The 21,632-nt window shown below is 43.4% G+C and overlaps 1 protein-coding gene across 7 annotated transcripts in view; it reads right to left on the minus strand.

Annotated features, from left to right (window-relative positions):
* Window positions 1–21,632, minus strand: part of TRPM3 (transient receptor potential cation channel subfamily M member 3) — a gene marked incomplete at its 5' end in the record, with an annotated part of 420,896 nt that overhangs the window by 110,106 nt on the left and 289,158 nt on the right. For 6 of the 7 annotated variants that reach the window (XM_079995989.1, XM_079995985.1, XM_079995990.1 and 3 more), the window contains 2 exons: window positions 8,437–8,611; window positions 19,432–19,603. In XM_079995989.1, the coding sequence (XP_079852115.1) occupies window positions 8,437–8,611; window positions 19,432–19,603 (347 nt within the window). Of the gene's footprint in view, window positions 1–6,993; window positions 8,612–19,431; window positions 19,604–21,632 lie in introns of those variants that run through there. The other variant, XM_079995991.1, reaches the window with a different exon arrangement.

A 21,632-nucleotide genomic window follows, 5' to 3' on the forward strand; every position in this document is an offset into this window, starting at 1 on the left:
CGTCAGCATTTAAAGACGAAGAGCGAATAATTCCACAATCAACAAGTGATGTGGCCAACAGTAAGAGTGTAGTCTCTCCTCAGAAGGAGGAACTGGCCCTTGGCACGACCAATTATATGACATTTGAACAGTCCCATTTAATAATCAAAACCTTGCACTGTATATTCAAAAGACTAGATGATCTTTCGTCCCAGCTGCACAGCCTCCAACAAAAGTTAGTTACCACTTCCCCAGCGTCAGCCGATGTTAAGTCCCTTGAAGAGAGGAAGGGGACGAGGAGTTTGTCCTTAAATAACAAACGTACTGACAAATTTAAATACAACCTCAACCTTCAATTAGGACATCAATCCTTAATCTTAACACCAAGGAAAGTGAGCCTAACTATACAAAATGGGGACCCAAGATGGAGAACTCTGGGGGGTGCCAAGGATCTCCTAAAGGTGCTTTTAAATATGGAGGCAACACAAATTGACCTCTGTGCAGTCCTCCCACTTGTCCATCATCATAAATTCCAGAGAGTCCTGCTGGCGTTCCAATCCTCAAAAATTCCCACTATCATATTACGAAAGAAAGCATTTTTGTTTCGCTGTGGGATAGTACCAACGAGAGCCTTTATAGACCCTACACCTAAACCTCTACTGTTGGAAGTAATAACCAAAGAGGGCTCAAAATCTGCTAAACCTGATCCACCAGTGGACACCGGAGTGGGTGCTCCACCCCAGGAGAAGAGTTATGGGGCCTCCACTCCCCTAGCAAAGAACAATGACCACCCGGAAAGTGGCCTGACACCACCAGAAGAGATCGAACTCATCGCCTCCTTTGCAGATTTACCAGTGGTGGAACAAAAAGAAATTATTAATAGACTGGAATCGCTTAAAACCCAACTTATTAGGAAGCTCAGTACCAGAATACTCAAGTACAGCGAACATGACTCCTTAGAAGATCCAGATCATATGGATCTCTCAATATCTAATGCTAATTGTATGTCGCAATGGAGGATAAGATACAACCTAAAGAAGCAACTACCAGTCCTTCCCTCCAAGTAGAACAATCCTCTGTGCTCTTAATAGATTTACATGACCGTCCATTGGAAAACATACCTGAAGAAGGCAGCACACAACAGGGAAAATCCCCTTCTACACATTCATCGATGCCAGACCTGGAACCTTCTTATAGCACTGACCAATCAAGAGAAGAGGTGCCTTTGCCAACCCTCTCAAATAGCCCTCTCGCCCAGCCCTATCCCTCTTTGCGGAGTATTATGGATTCAACAGCAAGACCAGTGACGGAACTGATTGAAGACCCAACAGGCCACATAAACCAGGTAGCCCAAAAGACCAGTAGCAGACTACAGAGAGACCAAACTTCTGACGAGATAGCCGGTCCTCCCCGGGTGGCCCACCAAACTCTTTTGGAAAAGGGGTCCGCCCCTGTTCAAGGTCCTACTCCTAGTAGATCGAGTGGCCAAGCTCATCAGTCAGATGACCATGTAAATCCCACTCAGCCTTTGCGAGAGGTTTTTCACCAGAGGAAGATAACTGATTTCTTTATTGGCTCCCCTCTTCCCGTATTAAAGTTGAGCCAATTTTCCAAATGACAGTCAATTGGAGGAACAGGGAAACCCCAGCCTTCAATATTAAGTTGGAACATTGCTGGATGGAGAAGTAAAAAATCAGACCCAGAATTTCAAAATATATTAATTCCTTCCTTATCATACTATTACAAGAAACTTGGGTGGAGGAGGAAATAGAGTTAAATGGCTTTGAGTTTATATGTCTGCCTGCTAGCCCGTCAACGAATGGTGGCCGCCCTAAAGGTGGCCTTACAATCGGTATCTCCCTTAAACTTCAGGCTAAACTCTCACTAGTGCATGCATTTCCGCCTTATGCTATTACCGGACTGATCTCTGGTGGAAACTTCTCTTTATTGGTTACAAATGTCTATTTCCCTCCGGGAGGGTTAGCAGCTGATCTTACTTCTAGATGGGAATCCTTAGAGGACCTTTTACTTTCTTTTACTTTCTTGTTATCTTAAATATCCCAATGTCCCCTCCATTACTGGAGGTGATTTTAACGCTCGGATAGCCTCAAATCGGGAGGCTCTTAAAAAGTCTAAGTGGTGGGTTGACCCCGGAGTTCAAACTTATGATCTAGCATACACCCCTACTAGAATATCAAAGGATGTAAAAGTCAATAAGGCGGGAGTGATGCTTTATCAGATGACTCTACGCCTTAATTTAATCATATTAAATGGCAGGTGTCCTCCAGACATACCAGGAGAGTTCACCCACCTGGGGTTAAAATCAAACAGTGTTCTTGACTATGTATTGGTTTCCCGGGATCTATTTTTGAATGTCGCCTCCTTTAAAATTGATAATGCTCAATTTAGTGACCATCTACCCCTGACAACCAAGTTATGTGTTGACTGGCAGTTGCTCGACCGCTCCCACCCAATCCCGGTGATTGTGGAGTCGTCCACCAAAATAAAGGGGACTAGATGGTCCCCTGCCCTTGCTCATAGATATACGGATTTTATCCGAGAAAAGTTTCCGGGTGATCAGCCGGATGTAGGAATAGTCCCGCGTGATCCTATTACTTGTATGAATTTTTTTACTTGCCTGATAGAAGTTTTAACTTGCTTTTTTACTTCTCCAACTTATGGAGTTAAAAACGATTATTTTAAATTTGGCGCCCCTTGGTTCAACTCTGCTTGCAAACTAGCCAGACTCCATCTACATACAATATATAATGACTATAAACTTTCCGGCGCTCCGGCCTTACCTCCATCTTATTCCCTGGCTAAAAAAGCATACAAACAGGCCCAGAAATCGGCCAAACGGGAATGGCATTTAAATCGTTGGCAGACTATAATTTCTGCCTCAAAATCCCATAACTCCCGGAAATTTTGGTCCTTAATAAAGGGAAGAAACACGAAATATCCCTTAACGGTGATCCCGGCCCCTACATGGGAGCAGTTCCTGAGAAAATATTTCTCCGTGGCAGAAGCTCCGGCCACTCATTGGAGACCCTCTAATCCCCTTCCCGTCTGGCCCAATACCGACCCTGCTGAAATCCTAGAACTGATAGCTGAGCTGAAACTGGTAAGGCCCCTGGGCCAGATTTGGTCCCTGTTGAGGCTATAAAGCTTCATTCTGCATGGTGGGCAGGGATTTTAGCTAAAACGTTCGACGCAATTAATGCCACGGGCTTAATTCCAGGAATGTGGAAGGAGGCCATTATAATTCTTATCTATAAAAAAGGCCCTCCTGGTGACCCAGGGAATTATCGGAATATCAGTCTGCTATCGTCCATTGGGAAAATATATGCCCGTTTCTTGCTGGTAAGGTTGATGAAGTGGTCAGCTGAGGCGGACCTGATTGGACATGAGCAAGCTGGATTTAGATTAAACCGATCCACAACAGACCAGGCAATTATTCTTTATCACTTAGCCCAGAAATACTCGACACCTCGACGAGGCCAACTTTGCGCAGCTTTCATAGATTTGAAAGCTGCGTTTGATAGTATCCCGAGGGAATTACTATGGGATAAACTTGCCAGATGGGGAATAGATAGAAGGCTCCTGTGGCTAATCTCCCAACTTCATGCCGGGTCCGTGGCCAGGGTGAGATTATCCCCTGCTGGAGACCTGACTAACCCAGTGCCAATAAATAAGGGTGTACGCCAGGGTTGTATTTTAGCGCCGTTTCTTTTTAACTTATTTATCAGTGATATGAGGAACCCTTTAGCCGTCTTACAAAAATTTATCCACTCCCCTCGTATAGCAGATTACCGCTGTCCTTTACTGCTCTACGCAGATGATGCGGTACTACTCTCTTACTCCAGAGTGGGTTTAAGGAGGGCACTAAAGATTTTTGCGACATATTGCCATTCTAATCATCTGTCTATCAACCACACCAAGTCCAAAGTTCTGATATTTTCAAGGAGTCAAAAACTTTATTCATGGAAACTGGAGGGCACGAAAATCGAACAAGTACACAAATTTAAATACTTAGGAATTTATTTTCAATATAATTTAGCACATGTTGAATATCTTCAAAACAAGACAAAAGCCCTATCACACTCCCTCCTCCATTTTTTCTACTCTGAGGGGGCCTTATTCATCCCTGCGGCCTTGAAAGTGTATAGCATTAAAGTGATGGCCACAATGGCCTATGCCGCACCTTTATGGGCTGCCTTTGCAAATCTCTCACCTTTAGAGACACTTCAAAGCCAATTCTTACACCGACTTTTAAAATTACCAACATGCGTAAGTAATGCGGCTATTCGCTTAGAAATGAAGATCCCCTCAGTGGAGTTAGTTATATGGAGGAGAGTTTTGATTTATTGGATATCTCTATGGCATAAACTCCCGAACCACTATCTCATTCAATGCATGTGGCGAGATGACTTCACAAATTTGTGGTCAGGAAAAATCCATGCCAAATTGCTGTCCTATGAGATCTCGCCCACTGAATTGCTCAAACTGGATCTAAATGTGGCAAAAAGGTGTATAAATCAAAGGCTGGATGATGCGGAGCTATACCAAAATTTCATAGCTGGTGGTGGAGCCTGCTCGCCGTTAAATTTCGGCATAACCCCTATCTACCGCGCTCCATCCTACTTTACATCGCTTATGGCCGCGTCTCACCGATATGCCTTCATTAGAGCTAGGTTCAATGTCTTTCCAACAAACGTGCTGAGACATAGATTCACTAAGGGCCAAGTCTCTTCAATGTGTGCTTGTGATATGAAAACATCGGAATCTCTACATCATGTTATGTTTATCTGCCCTTTGTACAGTTCAGTCCGTGCTAGTATACTAAACTCCATAATCCAGAGTACGGCTGACAAACCAGTAGACCTACAGCTTGCCTGGGTTCTTCAAGATGTGGATCCTTATATTACCCTACAGGTTGCTAAATTCCTAACAGCTGTCCTCTCGTACAAGAGACGGAATGGAATGTTAGCTGATTAGGTAAAGGTAAAGGTATCCCTGCCCGTACGGGCCAGTCTTGACAGACTCTGGGGTTGTGCGCCCATCTCACTTAAGAGGCCAGGGGCCAGCGCTGTCCGGAGACACTTCCGGGTCACGTGGTCAGCGTGACATCGCTGCTCTGGCCAGAGCCAGAGCCAGAGCCAGAGCCGCACACGGAAACGCCGTTTACCTTCCCGCTGGTAAGCGGTCCCTATTTATCTACTTGCACCCGGAGGTGCTTTCGAACTGCTAGGTTGGCAGGCGCTGGGACCAAGCAGCGGGAGCGCACCCCGCCGCAGGGATCCGAACCGCCGACCTTTCGATCGGCAAGCCCTAGGCGCTGAGGCTTTAACCCACAGCGCCACCTGCGTCCCGTTAGCTGATTACTGATAGCTATAAGAATTTTCTATAATGACATCAGATATCGATTTTAGTGTAGTGCCAAAAAATTTTTAAATCCTAATTTTAATCCTTATTTTAAACTTTTCTTATGAATGGCTAATATCTGTCCTTATGAGTTGCGAACTGTGTTATACTATTTGTGGTTTGTACGAGTTCGCTGTTGTCAGAGCTGCCTCTAGGTCCCAGCTCACAGAGGACCAACGCTAGGCTGTCGTTATGTACAAAAGTCTTTATTGAGGTTCAGTTTCCATTTCAAAGCCGCAGCGCGCAGCTCTACGTCTTAAAGCCTAGACCGGCGAAGTACCATCTGAGTCTCCTCCCCTATGACACCAGTTTAAGATCCTAGCCCTGCTCCACCTTTTACGCTGCTCTCTTCTCCTCTGGGTCCTCCTGCCCGCTGGGGCATTGCCCTTTCTGGACTCTTCCGACGCTGAGTCGCTTAGCTCCTCCCCCTCCCTCCGGCGGGCTTTAGGACCCGGTTCCCAATCCTCATTCTCTGCTGTCCCGCGCTCCTGTACATTTGAACTTGCCTCTCGCGCCAACCCAGTGACTTTCCTCCTGACCGTTACACTACTTCTGTCACTGCTTCCCTCTTCCGGGATACTGGCCGGATCTGACCTCCCCTCCGTTGTCTGACTCTCCAATGGTCAGCCCTGCCTTATCTTCTCTCCCTGGTGGGGAATGCACTGGCCCCGATCCTTGGGACTCTTCCCCCCCACTCTGCTCTGGTGGGGAAGCTGGTCCTGATTTCCAACTACTGCTCTGGGAGTCCCTGCTGCCCCCTTGCTCCTGGGGCATTCCCCTTGGGAACCCCCTACCCCTGGCCACTGGCGCCCCCTTCTGTGAATCTTCCGATTCGCTGGAGAGGCTCATGGAATCCCTCGGTCCACTGTCCTCTTCTCCTACGCTCCCCTCGGATTCTTCCCCTTCGCTCTCCATCTCCTCTCTTCCCTGTGCCTCTGCTCCTGAACCCCTGACAGCTGTTTTATTTGATTTGTTTTGTTGTATTGCATTGTGGTTTATGATGGGCGTAAAGCCGAATAAACAAACATTTAATTTCATTTGCTTATGGATTTTGTGCACATGCCTGGTATTCCACATCCCAGCAAGAGGCCAACTAGATGAGCATGCATATGTGCAAAGTTGGAGTGAAAAGCCTGTCCAGGGGGAGAAAAGGCTACGGCTGGCCCTAGATGTTATAGGGTAGGTGGCAGTGATTATTTGGGTTGGATAATATAGGGCACTAAAGGTAGGGTAAGGGCCAAGGCAGGGACCAGAGTGGAAGCAACAAAGATACAAACCATCAAGTAGCTCTGGTTTTATCCTCAAACACCATCTAATCAATCATCCCCCCCAAGACATTTCCCTAGAAACCATGCTCCATTCTCATTCACGTATTAAGCTAGTACCTTTGTGTCTTCCTGCAAGGAGGCAATTAAGGTACTGAAACAAACAGCTTGATACTATCAATTCTAAGCAGAGATGCAACTATCTGAGCTGTGAACAGGACATGCTCAGGACTGCCAAGTGCCTAACAACTAGAAAATGTGGCTTGTCTTGGAGTGATCTTGAGGATCCTTGAACCTGCAGAGTTGCAGCTGTCTGTCTGTCAATATTTAAAAAAAATAAAAAATTATTTGTCTATGCCTTAGGGGATGACTGACTGGGGATGATGGCCCATTATTTATTTTTGGTGTGGTTTTACTGTTTTTAGTACTTAAGAGATACTTCCTGGTTAATACATTCACCAAGGGCCAGCACTAAAGCAGCAATGTGGATTCATTTCCTCCATAAATTAAATGAATTAAGAATTAAAACATACTTTGTAAAACTTTCACAACATTCTGTCCCAGTACTTATTTTTGCATTTTATACTGTTTGCAGCTAAAATAGTGTTTTGATTTCAGGCTGGAATCTTTAGCATTTTCAAGCAGGTGATTCAACATCTACAAGGATGTGTTAAGTGATGCAAACGTTTTCTTGAATGGACATAGATGGAATTATAGGAGATGTTCAAATGAAGTGGAAAAGCACAACTGGAAAGTAAAAGGCTAGCTCTGAGAAAAAACATTTTCAAGAATCTGTGCCTAAAAGCCTGGTTTTATTATCATTCTAGACAAACAAAGGTTTCATTTGCTTTTTGTGTCATTGCTTTTCTTAGTGATAAAAGCACTGCAAAGGTAGGCCTGCATTCTAGACACCTGTGGGCATTTTCATGAAGGAGATGACAATGAAGATGGACTTGGCTAATGAACAGAGCAAAACTATTAGACTGGTAAGGAAGAACAGAAGGAGAACATCCTGAACTGGTGCACAATATACTATACTGTTTTTTGTTCACAGAGAGCACAGCATTCAATGCTTGCTGGCAATACTCCTACTTGGGAGTTTCTGCCCCACAGTCACCAGAGGTCTCAGGGGATTAGCATACATTGTCCTGTTTAACTCTGCAGGACATCTCTTTAGTGTTTCTAGAGCAAAGGTTTGGCCTTTGGCCATCTTAATTACAGAACTGGATATATCCCATTGCAACACCTTGAACAGTATGAAGAGAAACCCTCACATAAAAATGCAGTATTTGCTAGTAAATAGAGAAAGACTGTATTGCATTTGGCTCCACAGAGCAGTAGCATAGGGCAATAATGGAGGTAGCTGACCTACAGGAATATCAGCAGTCCTTAATAACCCAGTTACCAGAACCACAAAAGCAACATGTGTATTCTATGGGAATGGTCAGCAAGAAGTATTATATCAAATAATATAGAAGGATGACTTTCTGTGTGAAAACGGTCTTGCGTCAAGCAGTAGTTCTAACCTGCCAGCTACAGTTAAACCTCCAGTCAGGCAGAAGAAAATAAATGCATGCATGATATTGGCGTCTTCACTGAAGTGATTATGGAATTATGGGTTATGTTAATAGGTGGTATTGCCCATTAATCATCAGCTATAATGTTTATCCCCAATTAATACTTCTGCTGTTACTGAAATAAATCAACATCAGAATGCAAATGATTCCAAAGAAGGATTTATCTTAAAAAAGTATTCTGGCAAGTAACTCACCCTCCTTCTTCGGAGTACTTGTGACCAAATGCCAGGATGTCAGATGCCCGCCCACTGCCATCACAAACTACAACAGGAACTGGAGGAGTGTCACGTAAATATTCAAGGACGATGGAAATTACGTTGGGTCCTCCTTCCACAATGAGAGCCACCACTGGGACACCTTGCCCAATCCCTGCAGAGAAACAAACAAACAAAACAAAAACAAAACCAGCAAATAAAAAAAAATACAGAAAAAGAAGGAAACAAACTGAAATGATGGACTACACAATTAAGACAAAGTAGCATTATGTGACCATCCTATCCATCTGTATTAGACTCCAGATTACATGCTGAGGAGGAGACTTTGCAAAGGATGGTATAATGAATTCCTCCACAGTCACTAGGGTGGAATTCGGCCATATCCACATACAGCATCTCTGGGAAAAATAATCTCCCCCTCTAACATGTATTAATAGATGGTGTCGTGATGTCATGCATTTTCCCTGCTCCTTCCCCTGCTGCTCTCTTGGCTGTCACTGGGCAACCACAATTGCAAGAGAGTGGACGATGGAAAGGTCTGGATGGGGATGATCCTTCCAGCAGCAGACTTGTGTGTTTCATAATGTGTATTTAGAATTTCACTACAACTTTGAGACTGTTTTTTTCTTAAATTAAGGAGTTTAGATATTTAGGGACTCAGTTTTCACATGGAACAACACAATTATCTGCACCATCTTAAATATTAATATATTACCGGTAAGTACAATTTATGTAAAAGTTGCTATAGGTATGAGGACCCAGGTGGTCCCCTGGTTCAGGAGTCCTGGTTTCTAGACACTTCAGAAGTACTGGCCCTGCTAAGTTAGGGCAGCCCATGTCTGCTTAGCTTTGCAAATGTGCTAGCAGTTTTATTGCTGCATGTCTTTTGAAGTTTGCAAGCAAGACAATTATTCAGAAACATGAAATTCTGAAGGCGAACTGAAATGTTTGCCTCTTATACAAAAACATTTCATAGTAATAGCTTCTCTTTATTCATATATTCTATTCTATTATTTCCAAAGTGCCACTTGAAGTGAGGAGCATAGAATGTCACTGTGGATGCAGCAAAATCTTCTTTCGCAAAGCCACTTCCGGCCTGCCCAGGAGGTGGGGTTGCGGGCTTCACGCCCACCTCCACGTGAGCGGGGGCTGGTTTCAGCCCCCGCGAGAACAGGGCAATCTCGGCCGCGTCTGCCCCACCAGCCAGCCAATCGGCTGGCTGGGGGGGCATGGCCTGCCCTATTTAGGGCCGGCGCAGAAGGGGCTCGCCCTCTTTTCACTGGCTAGCCCCCACGTTTTCCCACCCTCCCTCCCTTTAGGTAGGCTTTAGGTAGGTCTCTGACTTTGCTATGGGCTTCGGTGTGTCGCCGCAAGGGGCATGGTAGGAATTTTTCCCAATTGGCAATTTGCAGCCTTTTGGTTTTTTGCCTACCTCGTAGCAACTCGTCACAACTCTTCGGCATCGGCGGTAGGCATTGGTAAGAAGGGGTTAAGAGGATGTGGGGGGGGGAGGAACACCATCACCTCCCCCCAGTGAGCAAAGGGTGGTCCGTTAAAGGACTCCGGGGGGCGTGGCCCTGTCCGAAGCCTATGGAGGTGTGGGCCAAAGGCACGCCCCAGAGCGGTGACCCGGGGGAGCTCCTAGTCGACGTGCCTTGGCAGGAGGCTCCCCCGATATAGTGTTAACCCTTCCCCGTGTCTCCAGCAAATGGGCTGGAGCCGGATAGTTGATAGGACCAATGCCTATGCCAATGCCTCTCATTCCTGAATTCAATAAAGTTGTGGCCTAATTCACCCATTTAACCTTAAATTATGGTGTCTCGTGTCTTTATTTATCCTGGTGGGGGGCGGGAACTCGCCACGCAAAGAGTATTTTTCTTGCCATGATCTTTCATTACAGACCCTTCTGACCTTTAGTTCCACTTATTTGCCTCTGTGAATTTCTGTGCTTTTGCATGCATTGTAGTAGGAGCCTTATAATTTGTATAGTACTGAGACCAGGATACTTCCCTTCCTCCATCCAAAAGTCATTTGCTATTAAATCTTGTCCTGAGGCTCCTGTTTCTTGATACGCTTCGGCTCCCAGGTATTCAGTCTGCACTTCTGCAGGGCACATTCATGGCAGTGTTGACAGCAGCATTTGCAGGGCTTCTGCCCCAGGGGCAGCTGGCAGCTTGGCTCCCTGGGTGGCCCTCAGAGTGACAAAGGAGTCGCCAAGGAGTTTGCAGGTGTGTTTGTGCGCATTTTGTTTTTCTAAAGGAAGAGTTGTTCCCACAGTCAGATGAAGTGAAGTCTGTTTAAATTGCACGCCGTGCAAAAAGGGAGACAGCCAAACATGTTCTGGCTACTCCCCATTGCCAGCCTAAGGCAGCAGATATCACAACAGTCCTAGGCCTGTTTCCACCAAGAATCAGAATGCTGAAGGGAAGGAATCCCCATCCTCTGGATTCCCAATTTTTGCCCTGAAGCAAACATTGTGACAAACCACGGTCTTCTATTATGTTACTGCAGAAAAACCCTATGGCAGACGCTAAAGCTAACAATATCCTATAAATGACACTGTAAAGCCTACCCATTTTTGCTAGACCTCTGAGCAGTTGTGTATCATTAAATGAGGAATGCGTAGGAGATGCCTCAGAGAGGCTCAGGTTCCGAGGTGCTCTGTAGAATGGGATGAAATGGCCCAGAAACATTATTTTAGAAATCAAGCTTACTTTTAAGGATTGGCTGACTGCTTGCTGGAGTTTGAGTTGGACCTAAGTGGTGTGGGACTATAGGCAATGGGCCAAAAGATTCAGGAATAAGCTGATTTCAATTAGGCAGTTTAAAACTTGGGCCATCTTGGCAGCGAGTCCTGGGGGAACTGCTCCCTGCCTTGCAGGCCTTTTCCACAGCTAAGGCTGCTGAACAGACACTTGGGTTGGGGTATTGTTTAGGGGTTTCTGTTGCTGATTATTGCCCTAATTGTTTAAAATGTTTTAAACTGTTTTCACCTGCTTTTTATGTCCTTTTGAATTTGGTGTTTTTTGTTTTTGTTTTAATTAAGGGATGTAAGATGTGCCTGTGAAGAGAGGAGCTGGGGAGAGCAGGTGTGGCCCCAATCACAGTGGTTCTGAGCAAGGGGAGCTATGGTGGGGTGTTGCTATGACTAAAATCAAAGAGCAGCATGGTAGACAAAGGACGTTTCCCCCAGATCAGCAAATGCATTATATTTTCTGTGGCACAGCTGCATTTAAAATACTCTGTAAATGTATTATCAGAATGATACCCCATAAACAGCCAATTCCAAAAGGAACTTATGATGCCAGGAGTAACTCTGGTGGGACAGGAAGGTGAGGTTCTGGGTGCAGCAGTGAGTCCCTGAGGAGCTGAAGTTTATCAGCTTAGCCAACTGGATAGGAGGATCCTTAAAGCTGCATGATCCTGTTGCTGATAGGTCACATAATCTCTCTGCCTGTCTGTTATTGGTTCATTGCCTGGATTCAGATCCACACCACACACCCAAGGGACCACCCGAGGGTACAGAAATGCATTAAATACTGAAGATATTGTGAAAGGAAGATCAGGACATCAGTCAATGAGCATCCAATGTATTTGATGAAGGTGCAATGGTCAGAGAAGATGCTGGTGATGACAGCTGAACGTCCCTTTGCCTTCCCAGCCCCCTTCATATATTCTCAGGCATAGGATGACAAAGGGAAGCCCACGAGTCACATGAAGAGGTACTGCAGACACTTTACAGGGCTAGAAGTTGCCACTCAACCTGAACCTACCCTACATTCTTCTCCAGTTCACTTTAACTCTCAATCATAAAAAATAAGCTCAGCTTATTGTCTACCTGAACTGGACTGCAAAATACCATATACTGATGGTAAGCACTTGGCTTTGGCAAACCAATGCCCATTATTTACATCAATATACTTACTTATATGGAGGAGTTGGTTGCATATGGAGCATAAAAGGTCATTTTGGATTATACTTTTTGAACTAATCCGTAGTCACCTTGGCCTTTTCTACTGTCTGCTTGACTCAATGCAATCGTCTTAATTATTCAGACCCCATAATTTGAAACAGTTCTAATAAAGTAAACCAATCTTCCCTTTGTGACTTCAGTGGATGGCAACATTTGAAAGAAAACAAAATTCGCCCAACAAAACCTAGCTGAAACATGCACTTATGCTACTTATTGTTTATAAGGCTGTATCTACTTAAAAGAGCTACATGAATGCAACCTGAACTCTGCACTCTGACAAGCTGAATTCTGCAACCTGGGCTAGGATTATGTGGATTGAACAACTTTGCACACTTCTGCTTAATGTTGCCTCATATATTCTGGTTTTTTTGCTGGTCTTGGGAAAGGCAAAACAACTATGCCAGGGCATCTGAAGCCCTTCTGCCTTCTGCCTCCTAAGGTCCTAAGTGTGCCCAGACACTTTTGGTGTTTTGGGAGCTACAAACCTTTAGAAGGAAAGGTTTTAAGTTTCAGGATGTCGAATCCTGTGCCCAGTACCAAATTCTGCATGTGTATTGTGATATGGATTATGGAATCATGGAGTTGACATAGCCCTGATTACAGACATGCTCCATCATTTCCAGGACAATTTGCCAATCATGAAATGGCAGCATGCAGCTTTATTTAACATGACCACGGTTTCACATAGGGTGCATCATGAAAAAAACATGCAACTCCTCTACAAATATATTAATTTCGCAAGGTTTCAAGAAATGGTGGTGTCTTGGAATATTATGGAACTGCTTTTGTTGTTGTTGGATGTTTTTCAATAAAAGATTGAACAGACATTCATCAAGGATTTTTTAGTTATGGGGTAGTCTGTCTTGAGATCCATCACTATGAAACATTGAGTGGCAGATGTTGCCCTTGCCAATTAGTAATAATAAGATGGATAGTTTGACACTAACCAGCTGCAGGTGGAAGTACTTTTATTTTTCACACAACAGTTCAACTGTTTCAAATGTTTCAAGGTTACTTTGCTCCCTTATCTTACTTTTACATCACAAACTTATGAAGACAACGCTTAAAAAATTATTTAGAAGGTACTATTTGTTCTCTATTTTCTCAGCAGGCTTACTGTGTTCCACCAGCTGTTCTAAAGAGAAATGTAATAGATGCTTTTTACAGAGAACAAAGAACAGCATTCACACAGGAAAGTGCATGGCTGCTGGTTGGTTTCTGATTTATGATGATTAGGTTAGGTACTAAAAGTTATGATCCACAATTTTATTCCCACAGAGACTTACACCTATACACCTCCCAGTTCTTTGTACTTCTTGCTTGTTCTTTCAACAAAGTAAGAAATCAATGTAAGTGTAAAAAAGAAATAGCTATTATAAATACTAACATAATTAACAGTTTGGTCTTAAGAACTGCTGAGCAATCAAAAGTCTGCTTGGTGCTGGGGGTGGAGAATGTGTCTGCCACTATATAATGGGCTAAATAATAACATTTCACTAATATTGCCATGGAGTTATATCACCCTGCAATCAGGTAATTTTGTGTGAATGTTTTGTACTATGGCGCATAGATCTCTGCAATTACTGGGCACATCACTGCCAAGTTTGCTCTAAATGCCAAAGAGCAGCTGCTCGGTCTCATTTAAATATTGTATCCCTGATGACGTGATTTAACATATCCATAGGAAGCCAGTTTTCCAGTATCAAAGGCTAGCTCTGGTAATCAGGATTCAAACATTGCTTTGTAAAGGAAAAATGCAGGGTGACAAAAGGACTAAAGCAAAAAATAGCACAGCTTTCTGAAACATCAGAGTAAAGTATGTAAACTTGTTATTTGTCCTCTTTTCTATTATTATCTCTGCAATTCTGGATGTCAGTTATCTTTCTTCTAACATACAAGGGATATTAATTTTTGATGCTGTTAGACCCTCATCCATGATTCTGGAGGTGAGAGGAGGGACTGAAAATGGCCAAGACCCCCAGAAGCTAGAGTGCTATTTGCTAAGAGTCACATGACAGTCTATGGAGAGATCCCATCTAGTAGGATTTAGGCCACCCCAGAGCACAATGTTTTCATCAAAATAGCACCCCCAAAGTAGAGTGATGTGCCTTCCCCATTCACTTAAAAGGGGGCACCAGTCTGTGGGGGCTAACCATGCTCCTAACCAAGCCATGACCCAGAAGTGGGAATTACTGGGAATCCATTTGCAGGGCTCACCAAACTATAGAGACAAAGTGGGGAGCCAGCATTCCAAGAAACTACTGACTCAGCTATGCAAAAGTCTGGGGGGGGGAATACAATGCACATCATTTGGAAAGATCTACCTTGTTGGCCTAGGTGATATCTCCTGCATTCCAGGGGACACAGCTGAGAGCATTTTGATCTTCATTGACAGAGTCACACATTATCACCATGTGCCATTTGCACAGAGTATGATAATACATGAAGCGGATAGGTGTGCACACCCAATACACACACATGCAAAATGGTAATTTACCCAGGTCAGCTAAACAGCTCAGGAGTCCCTGGGCAGCCTACTGCAAAGACTCATACAAAAGGAATAAAATGCTCCATCTCCAAGTAAAAATCAAATTGGGGAGAAAGGCCCTCAAATGTAAGAAATGCATTTGCTAATAGAGCAGAATAGTGTTCATATTTTCATGCAGATACTTCCTAATTTGTAGAATTTCCTTGCTTTTACAATAATAATAAAAAAATAATCACATTACTATTAACTGACAGTGATCATCAAGCAAAAACTTGATAAAAGATCAGCAGCAAACAAACATCCCTTACTGATTTTATATTTAAACAAGATTACAGTAGTTCATTCCAAGCTTACTTCAGAAACAGATGCAAAACCCAGACAGAATGAAGTTATTTAGTCAGGTCTCTGAATCACTGGTTCTAAAGAAAGTCAAATGATAACGTCTGTAGTCTATGATTCTGATTTAGGAACAGTGTTCACAATTAAAAGGAAATGTGACTAGCAAGCAAGTTCACCATACAGAATTTGTCCCTGGAAGCAATTATCTAGTTATAAGTTCAAAATAACACTTTGCAAAATAACATGAACGTGTATGATACTGTGATATTATTACAAACTATATAGTTTATGTATTGTTTTTTTATTAGGAACAGGATGATCTACACAAGATTTCAGATTTAAGGATTCTGTTCTCTCACACTCAGCTCATCTTAGATGCAACTTGCAAAGCTCTTCTGATCTCCCAATAAGACCACCTTGCTCCACACTGCTACTTTATGTGTGCCCAGAGTGGTTCAGTGGAAATGCTCAAGCAAATTTGACATAGTGACAAATATTAATTAAATTTAGGTGAGAAAGTAACAAGTATTCAACCAGCTGGTAATGGGGGGGGGGGGAGACTATGGGTTGTATGTATCCAATGTAGCACTATGTTAAAGTCACTTAGTGGTATACATCAGCAGAACTCTGTTGTGCAAAAAAATGCATAAGCAGGCTGCTGGTGACTTTGTTACACAATAGATTGCACAATCTGTTTTACAGTGAGTTTCTGCAAGCATAACAGTTGCACTGGATTCCTGTTGTGCAGCATTAAAACCCACCTGTCCACTAGCACAATAGTCTTTGTGCTACTAAACAGAAAACACCTGCTACAGTCCTGTAAGAAAAATGCACTGACTTGCTCTCACCCACGTCTTATTTTCAGATTCCCCAACACAGGAAAGGCCACAATTCATCAAAGACTAAGTAGTTCCTAGCCAAGTTTCTGCAGCCACTCAGCCTGGTCCCCATCCTGTGGGGTGCAGTGATTGCTGCAGATACTTTTTTCTGAGCCTTACCAGGATAGAACATGAGAACATGAAACTGTCCTGCTGGATCAGGCCAAAGACCCACCTAGCCCAGCATCCTGTTCTCACAGCAGTCAACTAGATGCCCATGGGAAGCCTGCAGGCAGAAGGTGGATGCAATAGCACTCTCCCCAAGTGGCATTCAGAGGCCTCCTGGCTCCAACAGTGGCGGCAGAACCATTGTGCCTACAGTTTGCAGTCTCACATTACCTTATCTCTGGTCTGAAGCTCACACTGTGGCTGAGAATGCAAATGATGATGCCTCCACCTCTGATACAAAAATAAATTTCCCTGATCTACTCAAAGGGTACAGAGATCCAGTCAAATGTTTTTTTCTTGCTTGCTTGAATATTTTCTCAGCACAAGAGCAATGTTTTAACATGTTATGCATTGTAAGCAAAGTAGAGATTAGAACGTCTCACTTCAGAAAGCGCATTACAGAGAGTATTTGAGTGGCGTAACACATCATTTTGAAGGTCAGTAGTCAAGACCAGACAACTTTAGTAATAAAGGCACCATGGTTGGTTTAGTTTTAGCATGGAATTCTCTATAGATGGTCTGTTGATAATACATTTATTTGGCTGTGAAATAGTCTGTGGAATCAGGCATATCAAGCTAAGATAGAATATATACTTGCAGTATGTAATATTATCATCTTTCAAGAATAAGTGCAATATGAGGAATGTAAATTCAGCCAAGCCTATTCAGAAATGAGAAAAGAGTAATGAATCAGCAGTGTCATACTCTAGGAAACAAAGTAAGTGGATTCATTCCAATTTTCAAAAGTACTGAATATAGTACATGCCAGAACGCAATGTGCAGAAATGTCACATTCACTCTTAGCAGTGCTTCCCCAGCTGTACATCTTTCAAATGTCCCATGTCAAGATCTAAAGCATTTTCACCCAATCAAGCAATATCTGCTCTCTAACATTGGGAGGAAATACTGAAATGGCAGAGATTCCACCCACATTGAGACCACAGTAGACAAATTTACACACAAAAATCAATATAGAGGTAGCAGCAAGTGATGGTGGGAAAGGTGACATAATTTTGTCTGATGTGGCACATCTGGCCATTAAATCCCTCTCAGTGCCTTTGGCAATATGAAAATGGCATTGGAGCAGGCAGTATCATGAAAAGCCAGCTCAGACCGTTGGCAGCAAAAAGAATACCTCGCACTTGGGAAACTAACTGGTTTAGTGTAGTGTGAGATTTCAGACAATAATCTAGTTTATCAGAGTTTTCAAAGACAGTAGCTGAGATTATCAGAGGCAGGAAGAGAAGTGAAAGGTACATAGAAGAAGCGCCCTACATTATAAACTGTCACATCGTAATAATACAAAGTAATACAAAAATGCAGGTGATTCCTGTAGGTCACAGATGAAACACTTTACTGCATGACAGGCCCCAAAGTTGCTCTATTGCTCCTGTGGGTGAGGAAGTGGAAGCTGGAGAATATTACCATTTCATTTCTCCCATGATTATCAAATAAAGTAAACCTGGATGTTACTACTGGTTGTTTTCTTTCCTTATCCCATCTTTTACAACAGGCAGGAGAAAAGAAAAAGGGAGGATCACTTCAGCTCCCAGTAGCTTTTATGAGCCACAAGAAAATACATTACAGCAAAACTAAACAGAAGTGTGTTCCCCTTTTGAGAAATAAATGAGGTGCTGGTATTCATTTCTTGATACATGTGCAGTGGGTGCCAGCATGAAATGAGTTTCATGGGCAGCAAAAAAAGAGGCACCAGTACTCTATACTTCTGAGTACTGTCCCCTTCAAAGCCCCCAGTGTTCTATTTGCCCAACAACCACAAGAGAACACAATTTATCTCCTGGTCTAATCAGGGAAGGGAAGGGGAGTCAGGAAAGAACTCCTATCACCCTTAGCAACTACCTCTTTGGAGTACTGTGACAACCATAGGGTTAAGAAGCAGTTCTGAGATAGTGAGAAGTATTTTGCAAAAACTAGAAGAGGCAGACTGCAGCCACTATAACTGGAAGCTTATGTAGCCAGAGCATCTTAGTTTTTAAATGTGTGCTTAACTTTGGAGTGACTTTAGTTTCTGTTGTATTTATGTAAGTTTTTGATTTACAGTTTTATGTTTAATTGTTTATTTGAACTGCCTTTTCTTGTCTATTTGTAAACCACTCTGAAAACTTTATATGGGGTATAAAAGGCAGGACCCAATTCCCTTTAAACCCAGCATGAGTTTGTGGGCAAACCAAACTCAAGGCTTGCTGGAAGGAGTGGAGCTTTGAGAAGATGGATCTCTGGCTGAGCTTTACTGGCTGAAGTCTCTCATAGAATCTTAGGGTTGGAAGGGACCCAAGGGTCATCTAGTCCAACCCCTGCAATGCTAAAGCATCACAGCGAAAGCATGCATGGCAGATGGCCACCACCAGGGCAAGTCCTCCATCCTGGCTCAGCTGAAACTGGGTCAAGTCCTGAAAGTCCAACAGTTCTTGTTTTATATCTTGTTTTATATATTATTGGTGGGAAACAAACATTAATTCTTGCTGACGGAACAGGTGACAGCAAGACTTACAGGGTGGGGGGGGGGTGAATGAAAGGGGCCAGTGGGCCATCTAGCTTTCCCAGCCAAGGGAAAGAGAGACCTGGCTTTCCCAGACCATTCAAAGACTACTCAGATACAGCAGTAACAAGGCACATTCCTGCCTTTCCTTTTCCTTTGAAGTATGGCTGCCTGAAACAGAGCATCAGCCAGCAAGCAGGAGGCATGGAAGGATGCTTTTGCTGGTGAGGCCTGTCTTTTGACCTCATGACAAGTAGATTCCTAAATCTGGGTACTTCACAAAGTGACCTGAAGCTGGAAAAGAACAGCTTGATCATTTCCATAGTCTTTTTGGATCCTGGGCATTGTCACATTTTGCCTTGTTTTTCAGTTTACCATTGCCTGCCAATCTTCTCCTGCCAAGACGCTTCTAGCTTTTAGATATGCATAGCACAATCACCTTCCCCACCCTATCATCTGCTAAACTTTCCCTCGGCTCTTTGGATTGTCATTTAGAATTTTGATTGTGAACCTTCCTGTACAATATTGTGGCCTGATCCTAATGAAACTCTTTACTGAGGCCTGATGATGATGAACAGATATATCCCAGTGCACAGTTATAGAACAATGTACAAAGCAGGCTGCTTACTTGTATTTATCTTCTGGAGTGAGATGTGCTTTTCCAACTGTCTGCGAAGTTTCACTTCCGCACCATATTTTCCTGTGGTCCCATTATCAGCCAGTATAAAGTGAGAGTGCATACTGTTGAGTACCGTCAGCTTACTCATTGGATTGGACATTGTTTGGTATGGCCGTACCACCTGTACATTGGGGGGGGGGGAGCAGAGAATGCAACCATGGTTTGAAATTCCTGATAAAGGATGTTCTAGAGGTAATTCGCTGGTAACAAGTTGTTGCTGAAACAATTTTTGCCAGTACTTGCCAAATTCAATATATGAATATTTGTTTTCTCACCATAAAAAGAGTTTTTAAAGACATTTGGAAATTTGGACCTGTACATATGAGATCCATTGCTATGCTGACATATCATGTTAGAAATATCAGCACTTCCATTATTCATTTGTTGACCTGAAGTAATATTATATTTAATTATGGAATGAACTTATGAATAAACACATGTGAAATGGACACAGACTAGAAAAAGACATATCTATCCCTCCCTACGTCAGATCAAGGCAAGGTGTTTTCCAAACTGCTCAAGAGGGGGTTCAAACTGAGTCTTGTGGTCACTGCCTCTGTTACTAACTGCTACTCTCCGAATTGTTTGCCTTAGTTCATAATGTTGCCCTAATAACTGTTGCACTTCAATTATGAGAAACACAGTGAGATTATTTCTTTTCCTTTTACCACATTAGCTCCTACATGTTCAGTATTGAGGACTATCCCTGCTTCTGGGTCTGGTCTTCATCAGATGGATACTGGAATCAGCAAGGGAGACCCACATGACCTGAAGGTGCTGCTGTGCAATGCCAGGTCAATGAAAAGACCACTGCCATCCATGACTTGATCGTGGATGAAGGACTTGACCTGGCATGTGTGACAGAGACTTGGTTGGATGAAGCAGATGGGTCTGTTCTTGCCGCTGCTTGTCCACCAGGTTTCTCTTACACACAGCAACCCAGGTCATGTGGGCGGGGAGGGGGGGGTTGTAGTGATTTTTAGGAAGTCATTAATTTGCACCAGGTGTCCTACTGGGAAGACCCAGTTCTCTGAGTGCATGTTCTGGAAGTTGGGCAATAGGGGCAGTACAGGATTCCTTTTGGTATACCAACCCCACCACTGCACCTTGGATTCCCTGCCTGAGCTGCTTCAGGTCATGACAGATGTTCTCCAGGAGACACCTAGTTTGGTTGCCCTGGGGGATTTTAACATCCACGCCGACACGACCTTACAAGGGGCCGCTTGAGACTTCATGGAAAACATGGCCTCAGTGGGGGTGTCCCTGAATACCTGAATACCAACTCATAGTCACGGACATACCTTAGACCTGGTGTTCACCTCTATGGATGTGGATGATTTGACACTAAGTAAAAGTGAAACAAAAGAAGTGTCATGGTTGGAACACTTCCTTGTGCAATTGGACTTCTCCGTGACCCTTCCCCTCTGCAGGGATGTGGGACGAATTTTTAATTTTAATTTTTGTATGTTTAGTTTAATGTGTTAATGTTGTGTTGTGCATTGTTTATATATTGTATTGTATTGTATTGTATTGTATTGTATTGTATTGTATTGTATTGTATTGTATTGTATTTCTTTTGTCTTTTTGTCTTTTTGTCTTTTTTCTTTTCTTCTTCTTTTCTTCTTTTTTTTGTAAGGTTTAAAAGTAATAAATATTATTTATTTATTTTTTTAAAAAAGAAGTGTCATGGTTGGAACACTTCCTTGTGCAATTGGACTTCTCCATGACCCTTCCCCTTTGCAGGGAGGTGGGAGGAATTTGGATGGTCTGCCCCCACCACTTAATGCATCCAAATGTTTTCCAGAGAGTGGTAGGGGATGTTTTATCCCATGTTGATGGCCTTTCAGCTGATTCCCTGGTGGGCTGCTGGAATGTGGAGTTAACCAGGGCTATTGACTGTCTGGCTCCGAAGCGTCCGCTCCGATTGCATGGAGCCTGGACAGCCCTGTGGTTTTCTCCAGGGCTGAGGGCAAGGAAACAATCGCTGAGATGGTAGAGCGCCGGTGGCGGAAAACTCATTCTGAATGGGACCAGACACAGGTTAGAGCTCAACGTTGAGCCTACCAAGTGGCGATAGCGATGGCAAATACGACTTGCTTCACCTTCAGCTTCACCTTCAGCAGTGCCATCAGGGTACGGTAAGGGTCCCA

The sequence above is a fragment of the Podarcis cretensis genome (assembly GCF_951804945.1).
Source record: "Podarcis cretensis genome assembly, chromosome: 11".
NCBI lineage: Eukaryota > Metazoa > Chordata > Lepidosauria > Squamata > Lacertidae > Podarcis > Podarcis cretensis.